The sequence below is a fragment of the Felis catus genome, chromosome D2, assembly GCF_018350175.1.
Source record: "Felis catus isolate Fca126 chromosome D2, F.catus_Fca126_mat1.0, whole genome shotgun sequence".
Classification (NCBI taxonomy): domain Eukaryota; kingdom Metazoa; phylum Chordata; class Mammalia; order Carnivora; family Felidae; genus Felis; species Felis catus.
The window spans coordinates 67,182,845-67,198,174 of NC_058378.1; the positions used below are offsets into that span (position 1 = coordinate 67,182,845).

Consider the following 15,330-nt stretch of genomic DNA (forward strand, 5'->3'; position numbering starts at 1 on the left):
ACAAATAAAGCTCCTGCCTTCATGAAATACCCCACCAGTGCCAGTGCCAGCATGGGACAGAGTCCTCCCGTGAGCTCAAGCTCAACTCTGATTCAGGACAGCGATGAAGACAAAGGTGACAGGTGGAAGGGACAACGGCTGGGGGCCCTGCTGCATGCAGCACAGTTCTGACCTGTGTAATCGAGGCCCAGGGTGAGGAGGGGCTTGCACGGGCGCTCAGGACGGTCTGTCCAGATTTTGTCCACAAGGTTCTCCTTGACAGGAATGAGGTGGTGGCCTGCACTTCTCAGAACCTTGGCCATCTTCTTCCAGTAATCTGGGGAGAAATACACGTGGCCCAGCCATGCATGAACTGAACACCATCTCGGCCAAGGCAGGCAGCAGAGCCTTGAGAGCCCAGCGCCTTCTGAAAGGCGATCCTCCCATGGCCTAGCGCTGAGTGCGTAGGACGCAGAACTGCAAAGAGGTGATCTTCACCACCAACCGCCTTCCCCTGCCTCTCTGCCAGAACTCCTCTCCTCACCTTGATCTTTACCATGACGTCAAGTCACGCCGAGCCCCCAGAGGATCCACGTCCCACAAACAAAGGACAATGGAGAGGCATCTAGAACCCACTTCCTCACCCAAGCTGGAAGGACCCCAGCTCACTCACCAGTAGGAATGATCAGTGGGTCCACACCAACCCTGGATCCTTCAGGAAGTACACTCACCAGCCAGTCTTCCTGAGTTGGTGTGTCCTTCAGACCTACAGAGGGAAGAACAGAGAAGAAACAATTCCCAGTGGAACCAAGCTCACGGTCCTACCCAGAAGGAAGCAATTCACCAACATCATGATAACAGGGCCTTTATTAATAAGCTCCTTCTCTAAGGTGGATGGGTGGCACTTGAAAAAATCTGAACTTCCCTCAATCCTGGAAGGCTGCAAGAAGTATAAGATGGTGTGTTTTCTTTTTTTTTTTTTTTTTTTGAGAGAGAGAGAGAGAGAGAGAGAGAGAGAGAGAGAAAGAGAGAGGAGGGAATGCACAAGCGGGGGAGGGGCAGACAGGGAGAACGAGAGTCCCAAGCAGGGTCTGTGCTGTTGGCGAAGAGCCCAATGCGGGGCTCGATCTCATGAACCGCAAAATCGTGACCTGAGCTGAAATCAAGACTCAGACGCTTAACTGAGTCACCCAGGTGCCCCTTAACACCCAGGTGTATTAAGACGGAAGCATACGATAAGAGTAAGAAGACAACAAAAAGAAAAGGCAAGATTTTCATTCGACTCCTGGTAAAAACAGCACCCCGGGAATCACTGCAACATAGGTACACATGTCACTGCAAACAACATCTTCTCTGCCATCAGTCACTTTACCACCAGTGGTCACTTGAAGAGCACTTGGGTGGTGACTGGTGAAGGCTGGGAGCTGGGGGCCTCCCTCACATCCCACACCAGGTAAGAGAAACACATGCCATGGTACTCTCCCCTCACTGGAAGGCAGGGTGGCAGAGAGAAGGCTCCCGCCCCTCAACCAGGCCTGACTGGAGGGCTGAACACAAGCCTTTGCAGCAAAGAAATCTTTCCAAAGATTAAGACAGGAACACACAGGTACCCGTCACCATCATCTTTACAATGGCTCCCTGGCTTTCCAACTCCCGAGAGCAAACAGCCCTTTCCGTTTCTTCCGAGCGATTCGTCATAGGACACCAAACAAGCTCCGAGAAAGGAACTGAAGTTATTTTTGATATTCCAGTTTTTCTTTAATCCAAGCCAATACCTTCTATGTTTGGATGCGTGCTTCTTAACTGATGAGATTTTTACTAAAAACTTAACAGCTTGGTGAAATACATGTATATTTAGAGTGAAAGTTCATATATTCTAAACCAGTACTTATCTTCACTATTTTCCCTACGGACTGCTGATAACCACATAACCACAGAGGGGAAGTTCAAAGATTTATAAAGAAATGAGCTCACGAACTTCAATTCCAAAAACTGCCTAAAAGCTGGCACTGAGCTGTTATTTTGCTATTTGATTCTTGGCTATTTTTTTCCCAAACCGCTAAAAAGCCACTTACTAACGAAGTTTCTTTTAATGCCCCTCGTATGACTTTTATAGGATGAAGTCATGCTATTTCCTAGCAGACAGATATCTGGCAAAACCCCAGGGATGAATCACTCCCCAACCAAACCCACCAGAATTTCCCTATGCAGGAGAAATGCCTGAGGAAAGAGGGGCTCAGGCAAACTAGAGACAGACTTGGAAAGAAGGAAGATTCATTCCCCGGGGAAACCAAATACCTACTTGAAGGAATAAGCAGAATTTGCTCCTCTGACACTATACCCCCCCGCAAAGTGCTAACAGACCTGACAGCTGGAGATGTGGGCTCCAAGGAGAGATGCCCATACCCCAGGGGTACACTGACTGATCCACCAGGGCGCAAACAGAAAATTTTAGGAGGTCTATTTGTATTCATTTTTTCTAAAAAACAAAGAAATTAATTTTTGTTCACATTTGAAATGCAGATGGACAGCAGCACGTATATCTAGACACATAAACAAGTATACATATATGTTGAGGGTGCATGAGCCATTAACGGAGGCATGCAATCAGAAAGTTTAAAGGTCACTATCCTGTTCATTTATAACAGCCCCACAGCCCCGAATGCATGCTTGTGTGTGTGTGTGTGTGTGTGTGTGTGTGTGTGTGTGTGTGTGTGTGTGTATGCATGTAAATGTGAGAGAAAGAGGGTTTTCTGGTGCCACGTTGGTGTCCCCCAAATTCACATGTTGAAGCCCCAACCTCAATGTGACTGTATCTGGACAGAAGGATTTTAGGAGGTAATTAAGATTAAATGAAGTCAAAAAGGTGGAATTCTAATCTGATAGGATTGGTGGCCCTTTAAAAAGAAGAAAAGAGATCTATCTCTCTGCCGTGTGAGGACACAGTGAGAAGGCAGCCGTCTGCAAATCAGGAGGAGGGCTGACACCAGAACCTGACTATACTGACACCCTGATCTTAGACTTCCAGCCTTCGGAACTGAGAAAACAAACTTGTGCTGTTTAGGCCACCTGGTCTCTGGTATTTTGTTATGGCAGCCAAAGCCGACTAAGATACCCTGAAATCTCAAAAGGGTCCATGACCTCATAAAACCCTAGGGTCCCTTCCCAAAGCTGGCCAACTGAAGTTGGGCTGGCCATGTCTCTACACACCCATCTTCATGAGCGTCCAGTTGCTGTCCATCTGCTTGGCAGCCTGGAGAAAGTAACGTCCGTCGGTCCACATGGCCGCATGCTCTTCCGTAATGATGGCTGTGCCTGCAGCAGGGAGTAAACAAACAAAAGAGAAACGTTTCTGACAACCACGCAGAAGCTGCACACGGTGGTGGCAGGCAGGCAAGCACAGTGAGCCCTGGGGCCCAGCCTCCCACCACCCCTCACTCCAGTGGCGCAGATGGGCCTTTGACTCCACAGAAAGCTCCAGGCAAAAGAACACAAAGCCACTGAGATCAAGCTGTGGGCCAAGCTCTGAAGGCTGCCTGAGGCCTGGTCCCTGCACAGTACCCCAATTGCACAGCTCGAGTCAAGGCCAACAGAACAGAGGACTGTGCACCTATGGTCAAAATGGCCTCATAATCAACAACCCGGAGGTGAAAACGATTCCAGCACAGTGATCTGCTCTACTCCAGAGGAATGGTCTCACCTTTTCTGAGAAACCCACTGGACTCTACATATTCACGGTGACTCACTGGTCACCAGCAGGGGTTGACATCTCCCACCCCTACCTGCCCTCAGTTCCTACAGGCCTGGCAGAACTCAAGGCTTTCAGCAGAGGTACCAGCCAAAAGCAATCCTAAGGGGCTAACCAACACAAGCACATACACAAAAGGAAGTGGTTCTTGCCGAGTCTAACTAGCCTAATGATGGGAGTCTGAAGGGGGAAAAATCACCCTAAAACTCAAGGACAGGGCAGTTTTGGAAAAGTTAGGGCAGGGCACCAATGTAGCTCAATGTTCACCTTTATTATTTAAGTTTTTTAATGTTTATTTATTTTTGAGAGGGAGAGAGAGCCTAAGTGGGGGAGGGCCAGAGAGAGAGGCAGACACAGAATCCCAAGCAGGCTCCAGGCTCTGAGCTGTCAGCACAGAGCCTGACACGGGGCACAAACCCATGAACCGTGAGATAACGACCTGAGCCAAAGTCGGACACTTAACCGACTGAGCCACCCAGGTGTCCCCACCTTTATTATTTACACTGAAAGTGAAATTACCCAGAAGCCAAGCAAGCACTTGGGAGAATTACACAAGACCAGCAAGCTAAGGTGAGGGTTCTGGGGTACAGTTAGTGACCATTACTTATAGAGTGCCGTTGACACAGGTATCTTCAGTTTAATTTATACGGTTTTCTGTACATATATTATTTTCAATGAAAAGTTCAAAAACATTTTTTAAATGAAAATTATTTAAAACTGTAATAGCAAATAAGTAAATAAATACCATAAAACTTTAATAGCAAAAGCATAGAGAAAAGGGCCACTAAAAGCTGACCTTAGGGAACTGGGGGATGCTGGGAATTCACACCTTTCTGCAGAGGTTCAAGGGCGAGTGTCCGGCTTGCATTCTCTTTTGGGTCCTATCACGGGCTGAAGCCTGGCCCCATTATTTTTGGGAAGTGAACAAAAGTACAGAAAGAACAGACAGAGCAGTTAGCAACTCACCCGCAGAGCCATCAAATCCAGAGACGAAGGCCCGCCGACAGTCACACGGAGCAATGTACTCACTCTGGAAAACAAAAGGGAGGGCGAACTGGACCTCAACCAGTCACGTGCCAACTGCGCTCCACGTGCTCAACTATGTGCGAGGCCCCGCAGGGACACAAAGGCTGGCGGACCTTTAAGGAACAGTCTAGCTAAAAAGTCAAACTGAACATGAAAAAAATTAGCGCACAATCCAGAAGACCCCAATTAATTAAGGGCTAAAAGAGCTGCTCCTGCCAGCCTCTATTTCTTCTTCGGCAGAACAAAGAGAGTCAGGATGAAACAGATCAAAACTGCTCTTTCCTCACTGAGATCTTGAAAAACAAACCAGTAGCCTTCTCCCTTCCTTGCCACTGGCATTTAGGCATCTGTTATTTTTCTGAAAAGAAAGGCTGAATTTCTGTTTTAGGCGCCAATAGTTCTCTCACTTAGATCTCTTTGGCATTGGCTTGTTTCTGAACTTCCTGAAGTGTGTGTTCTTCTCCAAGGTAGCAGCCCCAATCGCTCCCACGCAGACCCTGTCCCTTCCTGTTGGGGAATAAATGAAAACGCTTCCTCATATCCAGGAGGCTTCAGCAAAAGAAAACGTCATGTCCCAAACCAGGTCTTGCCCATCCCCCTGCCTCTAAGCGGAAGGGGTTAGAGACTGCGGAACACAGAAGGTTCTCATTCCTGTGCAGAGGGCACAGGGCCGTGGCATGCCACTTCTGGTGACAGCCCATGACACACAGAGAACGAAGGAATCTCCCCAAGGTCACGCAAGTAGCAGAGGCAGGATTTGAACTTGGGCTCTGAAGCGCCAGGCCATGCTGCTCCCACAGGACACATTCTCCCTCTCCAGGATATAGCGAAGTGTGAAGACAGGCTCTCTAAGCAACTTGCCCACTCACAGGTCAACAGCACGGCCCGGATCTGGCACGCGCACCTCCACAGCTGCTGCTCCTTCTACCGTTAGCGCGTTTCTCCCGAGCTAAAGGACCCGGCAGGGCTCAGAATGCTGAGGATGGAGAACGGGGCTGCCGGACCAAGGCGTTTTTAGGTCAACACGATGAAGGGGTGAGAAGCCATCGATGTTCTGCTCCTGCCCCTTTCACCAGGGCAGCTGCAGTCACAGCCTCAAACCAGGCACAGACACACTACCCACGGAGATGCCGGAGGGCCAGTGCAGAGAGCCGTGACAGGTCTAGGTCACACCTGGCCTCCAGCAGGCCCAGCTCTCTGCAACAGGTCTCACTGCGTCTCTCAGGCTCAGTTGTTCATTTCTAAAACAGGTCCCTTCACACCGCTGAAAGCAACACCAGGCACATGTTTTATCCCCAAACCATAGAGGAACATTTAACAGGCAGCACGAAGAATGCAGAAGGAAACGGCCGCCAGCAGCATTTATGAACTGGAGACTTCTCGTTTGATTATAAACCCAGCAATCACTGGGTGCAAAACTAAAGAGAAGTAAAGCAAAAACGGAGGGTAGGGAGGAGTTCCCACCCTTCTCCTAGGATTGCTGTGAGGAACAGTAAGTTAATGTTTAAAACAGAAAACTCACCAGAAACCTGAGAGTGCTGCATATATGCAATGGAACAGATAGTATCAGTTTCTTCCTAAATGCTGAAAAAGCATCCAAGAGGCCGGGAAAACTAAGTAAACAAAAATAACTCTTATACTAAAAATCACAGTACACAATGGAGAAGACACAGGAGATGTTCCTGATGGATGAGGAGGGTCCCCTGCTTGAGGCTCATCCACCTGTGACACACAGTGAGATTGCCAGCAAAGGACTGGCAGAGAAGGTATTGCTCATCTCGGCCCGGCTAGTCTCCACTCAGGGATCAGCTCTCGAGGAATGTCCCACCCCTAATGGGGCAAGCCCGAGAGGAGGGACAGGGCCTCTCAAAGCAGCTGCCCATTGGCAAAGGCAGGAGGCAGGTTTCTCCAAAAGGAGGTGGAATTAACGGCAGGTGGACATGTTTGGTTTGGGATCAAGACGAGGTCTGGGCAAAAATGTCTAGACATGACCTAAGTAGTCAACATGCCAGAAAGCCGTCACTGACCAAAGCTGTCACCTCCACACCAACAGGCTAGGCAGAGAGGCCAGACAAGCACTGGGCCTGGGCCTCCCACTCTTCCCCCAGCAATGAAGCTGGCAAAACCCAAGAACACTCTCCCCAGAGAACAGCAAAAGGTCTAAAACAAGCCAAAGCCTTAGCATACGGGGGAAAAGGCACAAGGAAGCAGAGCTATCGGCTTTCTCTCCAAAACCACCGTTTCTCTCCACCTGAGACCAGCATTCAATCCAAGCCTCCACCATCTCCCCGTGGACCACGAACCCTACAATCCATTCTTCACACACACAGAGTGAGCTTTCCAAAATGTCTGTATGCACCATGTTAGCACCCTGCTCAAAACTCACCATAGCTTCCCGTCATACTTAGGATAGAACCCAAACCCCAGCCCATCCCCAATGCACTGCTTGATCGGACCCTCCTGTCCTCTCAGAACTCCCCTCCACTCTCCCAGCCACCCGAGATGTTCAAGCCACCTCGCCTGCTTTCTGTATTTTGTACTTCCAAAGCTCATTGCTACTTCAGGGCCTTTGCACATGCTTTTCCTTGTGCCTATCAAAGTCCCTTTCTGATCGTGGCATGGCCAGCTCCTTCTCATCATTACACTGCAGATCAGATGTCACCTCCGCAGAGGGGCTTGCCTGGACTATCCAAAGTGGCCAGCTGGCCTTTACCTCTCTGTATAGCACATTTTTCTAGATGCTTCTCTTCTTGAGCTTTTTTTATATCATTATGGTATTATCTTGCCCCAAAATACCAGTTGCATGAGATGGGGGTATTTGTCTTTGTTCATCACTGTCCCTGTCCCTATCATGGTATAGGTATAGGTAACCTATCATGGTATAGGTAACATACAGTAGGTCCTTAACCAACATTTGCTGAATAAATGAACAAGCAGAAGGAAACATGAACCTTTGTCCTTCAACCTAGTTAAAACCTTAGCCATCTCTTTGAAGATGGAAGAAGGGACACAACCCAAGAAATGCAGGTAGCCTCTAGAAACTGGAAAAGGCAAGGAAATAAGATCTTCCTCTGGAGCCTCCAGAAAAAAAACATAGCCCTACTGACCCACTGTAGACTCCAGACCTCCAGAACTGAAAGATAATAGATTTGTGTTATTGTAAGCCACTAAGTTTGTGGTAATTTGTTACAGCGGCAGCAGGAAACTAATACATTATCAAGACCAGAAGGGATCATTAACTGGGGTTTCAAACTCATTAAATGTGTTAGGGTACAGGCAAGTAAACTAAACAAGTAAAGCAGGATAAGGAAGTGACTCTTCCAGAGAGAGCAGCTCTTCTCAGCTCTGAATTCTGTTATGCCGGAATGCAGGCCGCATGTTGCCAACCCTCAGTAATACAGGAGAGGCTAAATATGTGTGTTCATGAGAGATCACCCAACTTTTAAGTGTTGAAATCTAATTCAAACAATGTAAATAATACACAGCCAAATAAGGCACATCTGTAAACCAGAAAAGAAGAGGAAAAAAAAAAAAAAAAAAGCCTTAGCCATCTCTCAAAATCCAGCTCAAATATGCCCTCTTCCACAAAGTTTTCTGACCCACTCCACTCAGAGACCTCCCACATCAGAATTTTACAGAAGCATCCACACTGACATTTGTCCATGCCCTGCCTTGGGTGATAACAGATACTAGTAGCTACATTTACTAAACCCCTACTATATTGCCAACAACTGTATTTCCATCTAGGACTTCATTTCCCATGCCCCCTTGCATCTAAGTGGGCTCACGTGAGTAGTTCTCATAAATGGAATGTGGGGTCGAGGTGATGTCTGGGTCAGGAGAGTAAAAACTGGGTGTGCCCTCTCCACACTCCTCCCCCTTCCACCAGCCGGAATGGTGGCATCAGAGGATGGAAAGAGCCTGGAGCTCCAAATCGCTCTCTTACTAGTGGAAGAAAGTCAGCCACCAACCAAGAACACCCATTCCAGACTGCTACATAAACAAGAGTTAAGGCTCCACAGTACCCGGCCACTGAAACGTTGAGATCTGTTACCATAGCTAGCATTACTCTAATTAATACAGTGGATAAAATCACTCTGTGATAAAAATCACTGCTCCACCCTAGGAGAGAGTCTGTTTAAGAAATACAAAACAGGAAGCGAACTCCAGGAAGAATGGGAGTAGGACAGAGTTTAGGAAAATCTGATTCAAGTCTTCCAGAAGGAAGAACCATAAAAATAGCCAAAAACTCAAGTTGGCACAGTCACCTCTGACAGAACATGACCCTTCGATTAAACTACCCCCAGGAACAGAATATAAAGCCTTACAGATGGGAAGGATAAAGAATTTGGATTTCTTAAAGGCAGAGCTGGCAAAGCTCTGGCCCCAACCAATGATTCTCCTGACATGGGGCCAATGGCGCCCACAAATCCCAATGTTTGACTTAGATGGTACATGAAAGCATCCAGATTACCAGAAAGAATGGACAATTCCTCACCTCAAAAGTCTCCCTGGGCCCAAACTCATGATACCGCAACCCTTATTCTGGGTTTACAGAGAAAGAACCCCTCAGAGTTGCAGAGGACAGTGAGGACCAGACCCCTGGAGTGCCAGGTCCCTGTGTAATTACGCACTTGGGGTGCATTTTCTCTCTAGCACGGAACAGTGCGTGGGTGTGTGTATTTGTGTTTTGGAAAGTACACAAAGGACAGAATTCAAGATTTTCCTTCATTCTCCAACACCCTCCCTTCCCCACCCGTAGGAGAAATTCCATCAACTCTGAATCTAGCCTGAAATGAAACAATTAGGAACAAGAGCCACAGAGAACAGCAGCCTCTCTATTACCGAGAAGGCTGCTGCAGCAGGTCACACACAAAGCCGAGCCTTCCTTCTTGTCCTCACAGTCCTGGCAAGGCCCCAGAGTCCCAATTAGCAGTCACCCCAACTCTGCCCCACCTCTCCACAGGAACCGAGAAAGGGACTCGGGACTTCTCATTTGCTTCTCTGGACGGCATCGCAAACCCTCTCAGGTTCCAACCTTCCCAAACCCCTCTGCCATCTGCCTGTCAGGTCCAAACTCAGTCTGTGTTCTACAGCTTCTCCTCCAATCCTTCCCCTCTTCTCTGCTCCTAAGGCCAGCATCACGTCCCACCCCTCTGTATCCTGACTCTGGGATCCTGCAGTGGCCTCCCAATGGCTTCTCGGTCTCCAGTATCTCCCTTCTCCAATCCATACTAACCCCTGGTCCTTCTCTTGTTCAAAATCCCTCAATGGGTCCCGACTTGTCTGACCGAAGCCTCAATTCCTGACTCTCAGTTACTCATCCAGGGAGAAGCCATCCAATTCTGATATTCCGGGACCATTAGCAGGAGATGAAGGGCTGATGAGAGCCTGTTACATCACCTGCCGTTTGGCCAACCTCACTGCCATTCCCAAAGTTTAGCAAGGAAGACAAGTTTATCAGGCCATTGGACCAGAAACAGCTTTATAATGACCAAAACCAAAAACCAAAAACCCAAAATGGCTGACGAACAGCACCCAGAACCAAGGTTATCAAGATAAACTTGGCCTGTCTTGGCTACAAGAATATCCCCTGCTAGTAAACAGATATATTATATTCTAACTCCAGGCAGAATAAAACAAACTGAAATACCAACAGTGCAAAGCTTGTCACACCCCTTACCCAGAAACTTTCAACTTTTAATTCAAATAACACTCATGGATCCAGTCTTTCACACACCTGAGGCCTCTCCCTGAGGTGAACCGTAAGGAGTCCTTTCTTTTTTTTTTTTTTTTCCTTTTTTAAGCAGGCTTCAGGCTTCACACCCAGTGCAGAGCCCAACGTGGGGCTTGAGATCAAGCCCCGAGATCAAGACCTGAGGTGAGAGCAAGAGTCAGACGCTTAACCAGCTGGACCACCCAGGTGCCCCAAACTGTTAGGAATCTTTAGCTGGGGCTCTATGACGGCCTGTGAGACTCTCTCAGAGGAGAGACCCAATTTCAGACAACAGTGCTAGGAGACTGTGATGGTTAATTTTATGAGCCACTTGACTTCAGACCATCTCCAGATAGCTAGCTGGTAAGACATTATTTCTGGCTGTGTCTGTAAGGTGGTTCCTGGAAGAGATAACATTTGCGTCAGTATGCAGCACCTGGGTAGCTCAGCTGGTTGAATGTCCGACTCTTGGTTTCGGCTCAGGTCATGATCTCACAGTTTATGAGACTGAGCCCCACATCGGGCTCCAGGCTGAGAGCATGGAGCCTGCTTGGGATCCTCTCTCTCTCTCTCTTAAAATAAATAAACTTAAAAAAAAAATTTTGCATCGGTAGACAGACTAAAGATCATCCTACCAATGCAATCATCATCCAATCCACTGAGGGTCTGAAGAGATCAAAAGAATAGAGGAAAGTGAAATTTGCTCCCTCGTTTGAGCGGAGGCATTCATCTTCTCCCGCCCTCGGACATCAGCATTCTTGATTCTTGGGCCTTTAACTCAGACAGGGACATACAGCACTAGGTAACCACAAGCTGGGGGAAGCAGAACGCCAGTGGTGTGGCTCCAGCTCAAACCCAAAGGTCTGAGAACCAGGGGAACTACTGTGGGAGCCCTCCCTCATGATACGTCCCTCTACACACATGGACATCTCTATACAATTTTATTGGTTCTGTCTGGAGAAGCCAGACTGATCCAGGAACTCACAGAAGACCCCACACCAACTGCCATATAATGTGCTCCCACCGCAGGAACCAGCATCCTGCTCAATATGGAGATACAAGAGCAGCAACCAAATCAGTCCAGGGCAACTGCCTGATGCTTGAGAGGCAGAAAATGAAAAATATCACTGGTACGTCAACACGGAATCCATGTGACATGAAGCCCAAGTCCAGAGGCTAAAGCCTGGGACTGACTGGAGACAGGGAAGACCCATCAGAGGAGCCTGGACAGGAGGGGAAAGAAAGGACCTCCTCAGGGACAAGGCTAGAGTCTGCCCTTCCTAAATGCTGGGGTGCCTGCTACCTGTATCTCCTACCAGGACTCAGGCCCAGGTTGTGTGGGGCCAAACTACTTACTCATCTAGCCCTTAGCCAACAGGAAACTTTGGTTCCCACGAAGGTGGTGAATCTTGTTAGTCCCTTCTAGAGGACACAGGTGAAAGGAAGAATTGTCACCAACCCCCACCCTAAACTGCACCCACCTCCCCTGCCCCCACCAACGCCTACTAAATCTAACAGTAACATACCCGCCACCCTGGCTTCCTCACATGCCACCCCTGTTCCGACTGAATCTTCTACTTCTCCTATACTCACATCTCGCACTCTCTCACCTCCCTCTTCATCCACTTTTGCAGGCAGAACCCTAGTCTTCAGTGGCTTCCTCTCTCGACACAAGGATCTCCCTTTCCCCTCACCTCTTCAATCCAGTTCTAACCCATCATGGCATGAAAAGTGTTGTTGTGGATCAATGGAGCAAGGAATTCCATGGAACACTGAGTCCCTTACCCTACCCCTAAGATGACTGTGGGAAATCCATGGACATTTAATTTAAGTCTAGGAAATGCTGAATACTTCTTCCTCTCCTTAGAGTTGCACATTAAAGTGCAACTTTACAGTGCACATTAGCATTTAAAGGCCCCGAGAAGTCCTGCAGTTAAGAAACTGGTCAAATGGGCAAAGGACTCAAACAGACATTTCTCCAAAAGAGACATACAGAGGGCCAACAAACATATGAAAAGATGCTCAACATCACTAACCATCAGGAAAATGCAAATCAAAACCACAATGAAAAAAAAAATGCAATATTACCTCATATCTGTTAGGATTCCACTATAGGGGGAAAAAAACCAGAAAATAAGTGTTGGCAACCCTTGTGCACTGTTGGTGAAAATGTAAAATGGCATAGCCACCATGGAAAGCAGTATGGAGGCTCCTCAAAAAATGAGAATTACTGGGGCACCTGGCTTGCTCAGTCTGTAGGGCATGTCATCCTTGATCTTGGGGTCGTGACTTCAAGCCCCACATTGGGGTTAAGAAGTTAAGAGTTTACTTAAAAAAATAATAAACTAGGGGCACCTGACTTCAGCTCACGGATCGTGAGTTTGAGCCTTGTGTTGGGCTCTGTGCTGACAGGTCAGAGCCTGGAGTCTGCTTTGGATTCTGTCTCTCTCTCTCTCTCTCTCTCTCTCTCTCTCTCTCTCTTCCCACTCCCCCACTCATCCTCTCTCTCTCTCTCTCTCAAAAATAAATAAAGATTAAAAAAAGTATAAAAAAACAAAAAATAAATAGAATTACTATATGATCCAGAGATCCCACTTCTGGGTATATATCCAAAAGAACTGAAACTGTATCCCAAAGAGACATTTACACATCCATGTTCCCTGCATTATTCACAAAAGCCAAGAACTGGATGCAACCCAAATGTTCATGAACAGATGAAAAGATTTTTTTCAAATGTGGCATATAAAAACAAAATGTGGTATAGGGACACCTGGGTGGCTAAATCAGTTAAGCGTCCAACTCTTGATCTTGGCTGAGGTCATGATCTCGCGGTTCCTAGGTTCGAACGCCACACTGGGCTTTGTGCAGACAGTGTCGAACCTGCTTGGGATTCTGTCTTTCCTTCTCTCTGCTCCTCCTCCACTTGTTTGTGTGTGCTCTCTCACTCTCTCTCTCTCTCTGCTCCCTCAAAATAAAAATAAACTTTAAAAATAAGGTGGTATATACATACAATGAATTATCATTCAGCCTTTAGAAAGGAAATCCTATCATAAGCTACACCATGGATGAACCTTAAAAAACATTATGCAAAGTGAAATAAGCCAGTCACAAAAAGACAATACTGTATGATTCCACTTATGGGAGGTATATAAAGTAGTCATCTCTTAGAAAGTAGAGTGGAGAGTGGGGAGTGTGAGTAGTGGGAGGTGGGACTGGGGGGTTGTTCAATGGGCATAGAGTTTCAGTTCTGTAAGATGAAAAAGTTCTAGAGATCTATTACACAACAATGTGCATATAGTTGACCCACTGTACTGCATACTTGAAAATAGGATGATAAATTTTATGTTGAACTTTGTTATCATAAAGATAGAAACTGTTTAGCTCATTTCACTATATTCTTAACCACTGAATACACTTTTTGCAGAACACCTTATGAGACACAACAGGAATACTACAGAATACTGTTTGGGGAATACTGCTCTAAACATCAAAGTACACCGAACTGCATGCTGTTGCCTCTAATTATCCAATCCCTTTGGTTATTTATTTCAGCCCTTCATTGGTTCCTGAGGCCAGGAAATCTTATGTTTCCAGGCAGGGATCCAATCTTCATGCTGTCCCAGGTTAACACTGGCCTGATATTGTCACAACCATGTGGTCTGGCACCCTTGAGGAGGGGCAGAAAAGCGGCCAGTGAAAGTGAACATCTTTTGAGAACTTTGCTCAACTTATAGTAATATTCTTTTGTGCCACCCCTCCATCATGATAGACCCTTATCAGTCATCATCAGTCATGTCTGTACCACATGCCATACCACACATGTGTGTGTACACACACGTGTACACACACACACACACACACACACACACACACCAATGATAAACACCAAGCTGCTATGCTAATCAAGTTCTCAACCAGGACTCTGGACTTGGGATTAAGGTTCTAGCTCAATCTGGAAGATCAAAAGATATAAATGTGGGAACTATTGGTTGGCCCCTGTTTACCGTCTACCATGTTCCCTAAGAAAGGGAGAAACTGACCTACGGCAAGAACTGAAACCCTTCCCATCTCAGTTGTTCTTGGCCAGCTGCATTCCTGCCCCCAGGTTCCACGAGCCACCCCATCTGAGGCCCTGACATCGCACAACTCCAGAGACCACCATTCACAACCTAGAGTTCTGCCAGCGCAGTGGCCCTGCCCATAAACCCTTAGAAAGCCTTTTATTGCTCAAAGGACCTCAGGGCGGTTTCTGTTACCTGCCCCTGAAGGATCAGAGAGCACCAGCTGTATTCCCACTATCGCTTATTACCTGCCTGGGCTTCTGCCAGGGGCACTTGCCATGTTGTTTCTCAAAAGCACTCCAACCTTCCCTGCCCTGCTCCTCGGCCTTTGCTCCCACTAATCTCCCTGCCTAGAATCCTCTCCGTCCTTCCTCTGTTTATCCAACTCTACCCATCCTTCAACATCCAGTTCAAATGCCTCCCCTGCTCATAAAGCCCTCAATCATCTTTCCCTCTCAACCCTAAACTCGCAAAGCGCTTTGCCCATATTTTCTTGAAGGCATTTCCACATTCCACCTTGTAATACAGACACATGTGTATGTATCTTTACTCCATTACTCAACTGTACGTTCTTGGGAGCAGGACCATTCTAATCTTTGTGTCACATACCACACCTAAGGCAGTGCCTCGCACATAAGCAAAGGTTATAAAAAATATATATGTATAGGTGACTCTATGGGAGAACAGTACTTTGTATACTGTCTCATCTCTCTACTAAACCATCAGCATAGTGAGGGCAGGAATTCAATCTTAAATTCATCTCTGTAACCCTGCAGGAGCATGACCATGATACAGGCATT

At 47.2% G+C, this 15,330-nt stretch overlaps 1 protein-coding gene across 7 annotated transcripts in view; it reads right to left on the bottom strand.

The window, feature by feature from the left end:
* The window catches only part of XPNPEP1 (X-prolyl aminopeptidase 1), a 59,327-nt gene that overhangs the window by 25,058 nt on the left and 18,939 nt on the right, over positions 1 to 15,330 (bottom strand). For all 7 annotated transcript variants that reach the window (XM_045040657.1, XM_023240903.2, XM_023240906.2 and 4 more), the window contains 4 exons: positions 4,694 to 4,757; positions 3,190 to 3,294; positions 653 to 745; positions 173 to 316 (listed from right to left, as the gene is read on the bottom strand). In XM_045040657.1, the coding sequence (XP_044896592.1) occupies positions 173 to 316; positions 653 to 745; positions 3,190 to 3,294; positions 4,694 to 4,757 (406 nt within the window). The remainder of the gene's footprint in view (positions 1 to 172; positions 317 to 652; positions 746 to 3,189; positions 3,295 to 4,693; positions 4,758 to 15,330) is intronic.